The following is a 4,938-nucleotide window of genomic DNA, read 5'->3' as shown; positions in this document are numbered from 1 at the left end:
CCATCCCCCCCAGTCCCTCCCCAGCTCACCCCCAGGCTCCTCCAGTTCCCTTCAATCCCCCCCACTTATCCTCCCAGTCAGCCCGGTGCTCCCCAGTCTCTCCCCAGACCTGCTCCCAGCCCCCCTGCTCCGAAGACGACCCCCAGGTCCCCGTCCCTCCCTCCTTGTCCTTCATGTGCCCGCGTGTCCCCCCCAGCGCAGGCACCGGGACCGCGGCCGGACCGCGTGTTGGGGGAGCGGCTCCGCAGCCTCCCGTGTTGCGGGACCCCGCAATCGTCCCCCCCGCCTTTCTCTCCCGGCCCAGGACACGGCATCGTGGCGCCCGGCTCCTTCGCAGCCCCGCATCACACGCAGGCGAGCCGCGGGGAGAGGGGCCGCGGCGCAGGGCGCGGCGGCTGCCCCGTGCCCGGCAGTGCCCAGTGTCCCGGCCGTGCAGCAGCAGCAGGAGGACTCACGCGCAGCCCGGCTGCAGGGCCTGGAAGAGAGGCTGGCGGCAGCTGAGAAGATGCTCGCTGACGTGATGAAAGGCTCGGCGGAGGTCGGGAGCCAGCTGGCCGCGCTGGGCACCCTCCTGCAGGGCTACGAGCAGCTCCAGCGGCGCCTGGAGAACGTGGAGAACCTGCTGAAAAACAGGAACTTCTGGATCCTGCGGCTGCCGCCGGGCATGCGAGACAAGGTCCCCAAGGTAACGGTGCCCGGGCGGGTGCTCAGGTGGGGACAGGACACTGCAGGGGACACTGACACGCTGCCCTGTGCTGCTCTCAGCAGCATTCACTGTTTGTGGCTTGCCTCCACCTCTGCCTGTTGCATGGACCCTCTGCACGTGATATGGGGCTTTTRCATCTGTGAATAGTTTGATCTCCGTGGGGTTAAGAGAAACAGAAAGACCTTTTGCAGCAGAGAATGYGATCAATTAACAAATAGCTAACGGTCAATTAACAGGTAGCAGCAGCAGGGAATGCTAATTTAAAGCACCCTTACTGAAAAAGATAACTTTTCTGAGCAGTGGGGGAGCTGCAGAAGGACAGATAGGGGAACAAATGGGCAAAATGTCCTGGTGAGTCGGCAGACTGCGCGTGCGCACGCGAGCGCCTGAGCGGCGAGGACGGTTTGGCCAGCAAGGCACAAGCCACCCGGGCCGCGAGTGCTGCGAGGCAGCGCGGGACGGTGACTGCACAGAGTCTCCTTTCTGGGGTTGCCCCACGTGCGCAGGGCCGCGCAGCGGCTGCGCGAGCAGAGCCTCCAGCACAGCGTGACGAGCGGCGGGGGGAGGGGGTACGTGCAGCTGGGTGGGGTGTGCGTACGGCTGCCCTGATACAAAGCTGCAGAGACAGCGTGTCCCCAGGGGTCCGCGTCCCCAGCGCGTAGCGTCTCCCTTCTGCCACCATAGCTGCCGTTGCAGTGAGGGCGTTTGTGGTCGCAGGTGCCGGTGACGTTCGATGATGTCTCCGTCTACTTTTCGGAGTCAGAGTGGGGAAAGCTGGACAAGTGGCAGAAGGACCTTTACAAGACCGTGATGACGGGGAACTACGAATTGCTGATCTCTCTGGGTAAGGAGACCTTTGCGGAGATGTTCACGCTCCTTTGTCACAAGCTCAYGTGAGCCGGTCAGCCCCAAATCTGCGTGCACCTCCCATGCCTTGGTACTGGTGACGGGAGACCTTTCAGCTGTGTCATTCCTCCAAGCCATGTTCAAGCTGGTGGCAGGTACAGACTGTCTGTGGTGAAGTGTGGGCACCCTCTGTCCAGAGGGTGACAGGTACCCGTGCCACAGAGTTACAGTCCTTCCAGCTGGTGTTTCTGTGGCTGTCTGCAGGGAGCCCACGGGCAGGGTCGGCTCTGACGCTGGTTTCTGCCAGAGGTTTTTTYAGGTCTGGCTCTGACCAGGGCTCCTGTGGGCTTTGTCCCCCTCTGTATGGAGGGGTCATCACCTCCTGGCAATGTCCCGTGAATCCCTGCCATCCCCACGCTGGTGGCTCAGTGCTGGACGCTGCGAGGAGCGGTTAGCTCCCCGCCTCCTCCCCTCCTCCTGCACCAGCAGACGCACCGTCCTTCAGCCCTGAAGGATGGCTGCGTCTGGCTGCACGTGCTCGGCCCCCGTGGCCTGGCGGCCGCTCTGCTCCGTGGGCAGCACCAGCGCAGCCTTAGCACCCCCGCTGGACCGAGGCGGCCCGGGCACGGCAAGAGCACGGGTACTCGCGCTGCGGCACACGCCGTGGGGGCAGCGCCCAGGCCGACTCCGCGGTCGCTCGCCTGCAGCGGGTGTTTCTTTCTGAGCCTGCGAATCGCGCTCCCGGACGCGTTTTCTTGTTTGTGGTCTTGCTGGCCTCCAGGGCTGAGGTCTCGGGGGAGGAGGGAGCCGGCAGGCAGGCAGTGGATTGGTCTGGCAGCGCTGGCAGTTAGGGGGTGGGGAAGGCAGCGCCCTGCAGCCGGCTTCCTCGTGCCGCAGGTGCTGCGCCGCYGGAGCTGCTCGGCTTGCAGGGGTGGGTCTGCGCGTCCCCCGGGGAGCGCTCGGGGCCTCCTGCAAGGGCCGGGGAGAATTTCCCTCCTCCTAGTCTGCACTGGTGAAGGAGGTCCAAAGTGGCTCGTGCTTGCGTGTGACGGAGGTTTCCTGCAGGGAAATAACCTGCTCCCCCTGCCTGTGCTCTTCCCCGCACAGATTACGCCATCTCCAAACCGGACCTCCTGTCCCGCATCGAGCGGGGCGAGGAGCTGTGTGTCGCCGAGGACGGGGAGCGTCGCCCGGAGCCCGGCACAGGTGGGAGGTGGGATGCATGGCCGGGGCCTCACGAGGGCAGGAGGCAGTGCTGGGCTGGGGCGGGCCGCCGAGTCCTGGCCCTGGCGGGCCGGCGCTCCCCTGCCGGATCCCGCAGGCTCTTTGTGCCAGCTGTTTTGGCTGGATGGGGTTGGGAGGCCGCCGCGGCCACCCGACTCGCGCAGGGCCGGCGGCGCGGGACTTCCCCGAGCACCTGATGGTGATGCTTTCCCTGCTTCCCTGACCCAGTACAGACCTCTCCTTCCGAAGGCGCCTTGCCTTCACCCTGAGAGCCAGGCAGGGCTCGAGGCCGCGCTGCAGGTGCCTAAACGTGGGTGTCTGGGCATCRGGGAACTGCGGGGTGCAGCCAGTGCAGCCCGGCTGCGTCCGAGAGCAGCGACCGCGCGAGCCGGGYGGCTCTGGAGAGGAACGCCGGCTGCAGAGCCTCCCGCGAGGCRGCCTCCTTGCCCGTGGCACAGCTTTGCCCAGACCCGGAGCAGGACATGACGAAAGCGGTTTGCGGCCCCATGGCTCTCCATGGAAAAGCCGGGGAACAGAAAGCCCATGGATAGGTGGATGTCGGCTAAAYGCACTGTCATTTCTCTTCCATAGGAGCAGAACCTGCTGTTCTTGCCCCTGGAGTTGATTCTTGGGCAGAGAAAGACGACGATCCCTGTGCTGGTGTTCAAGGAGACTCAGAAGAGCAAGATACTCCTGCAGATGACACCACCATGGGTGAGTGCTGGGAGAATGAGCCGGTCTGGGGGCACCTCCGTCCCTTCCCTCCCCTGACCCGTCTCCCGCAGCYGGGCAGCAGAGCAGCCCTTGGCCCCCTGTGCCTTTGGGAAGTGAACGGGGGGACGACTTTCCCTCCGTTTCTCAAATGATCTTGTGTCAAGCTTTTGGCTACCACTGCTGTACAGACGGCTCCCAAACGCTCCCAGCCCCGAGTCTGCATCCCGAGTTAGGTCCTGGAGGGAGGGTGCACTTCAGCGGCGGGTTGTCGGGCACGTGGAGCTGGACAAGAACGGAGATGGCCAGAGAAGAGAGGGGGAAGGGAATCAAGGCACGACGGAGGGAGCGTGGCGCTTCCTCATTCTTCAATCCCTTCTGCTTCCAGCCGAAGACAGCTGCGTCGTCAAGGTGGAGGAGAGGGCGACCGTGAGCCCAGAGCCATGGGGCGCGTTACTGGCCGAGCCGGGAGAGCCTCTTCTCTGGGGCAGGGAGACCTGGGCGCCGGGCGGCGTGCAGGGCGCTGCCGGCTGCCGAGAGCAGAGGCTGCCCGGGAGCAGCCCGCGGGCGCCCGGCGCGGGCCGGAGGGACTGTGGCGACTTTGCGGCGGCGGCGCGGTGGGAGAGCCGGGCCGGGGCGGCGGCGTGCCTCTGCGGCCCGCGCTGCGGCACGGGCTTCCCCGAGGAGCGGGGCCGCCTCCGAGCCCGCCCGCGGAAGGAGGAGCAGCAGCGCCGGTGYGCCCGCAGCTTCGGCACGCAGGCCAGCCTGGACAGGCACCAGTGCCGCCCCACGGACAGGCTGCACAAGTGCAGCAAGTGCCGGCGCTCCTTCCGCCTCCTGTTCAGCCTGCTGCATCACCAGCAGGGCCACGAGGGGCAGCGGGGCCACCCCTACGTCTGCTCCGACTGCGGGCGCACCTACAAACACTACTCCAGCATGAGGCGCCACTGCCTGAGCCACGCGGGGCTGCGGCCCTTCGGCTGCCCGCAGTGCGGCCGGGCCTTCATGCGCAGGGAGCACCTGCGCGGGCACTGGCGGCTGCACACGGGCGAGCGCCCCTACGAGTGCAGCGTCTGCCTCAAGCGCTTCACCCGCAAGCACTACCTGCTCGAGCACCAGCACAGGCACGCCAGGGAGCGCGTCCGGGACTGGCTGGCGGAGCGGAGCCGCGCGGGCGCCCCGCCGCTCCCGCCCGAGGGCGGCGAGGCCGCCTGAGCGCCCCGGGCCGGGCAGCAGAGGAGGGGAAGGGGGGCTGCGCGGGCCGGGGGGCAGGGAGGAGGGGCACGAGCACCTGGCCGCGGCGGGCCGGGCGCCGTCCCGCTTCCCTCCCGGTTGCTTTGTACCTCGCCGACCGTTCGCAATAAATTTGATTGTCTCTCGGTTAAGCGTGGGCCCCGCTGCGCCGCCGGCCTGGCCGGGCCGCGGCTCCCGACGGAAGAGGCGGCGCGGGG

The 4,938-nt window shown here is 67.1% G+C and overlaps 1 protein-coding gene across 1 annotated transcript in view; it reads left to right on the top strand.

Moving 5' to 3' along the window:
- Positions 1-241: 241 nt before the first annotated feature.
- Positions 242-4,938, top strand: part of ZNF777 (zinc finger protein 777) — a 12,416-nt gene continuing 7,719 nt past the window's right edge. The window contains exons 1-5 of the mRNA XM_085320592.1: positions 242-685; positions 1,424-1,550; positions 2,660-2,758; positions 3,368-3,490; positions 3,876-4,696. Of these exons, the coding sequence (XP_085176718.1) occupies positions 506-685; positions 1,424-1,550; positions 2,660-2,758; positions 3,368-3,490; positions 3,876-4,696 (1,350 nt within the window). The 5' untranslated portion in view covers positions 242-505. The remainder of the gene's footprint in view (positions 686-1,423; positions 1,551-2,659; positions 2,759-3,367; positions 3,491-3,875; positions 4,697-4,938) is intronic.

Source organism: Rhea americana, unplaced genomic scaffold (genome assembly GCF_003343005.1).
Source record: "Rhea americana isolate MKP2758 unplaced genomic scaffold, rheAme1 scaffold_642, whole genome shotgun sequence".
NCBI lineage: Eukaryota > Metazoa > Chordata > Aves > Rheiformes > Rheidae > Rhea > Rhea americana.
Note: the sequence above shows the minus strand (reverse complement) of the source record. Positions and strands in the feature narration are given on the sequence as shown.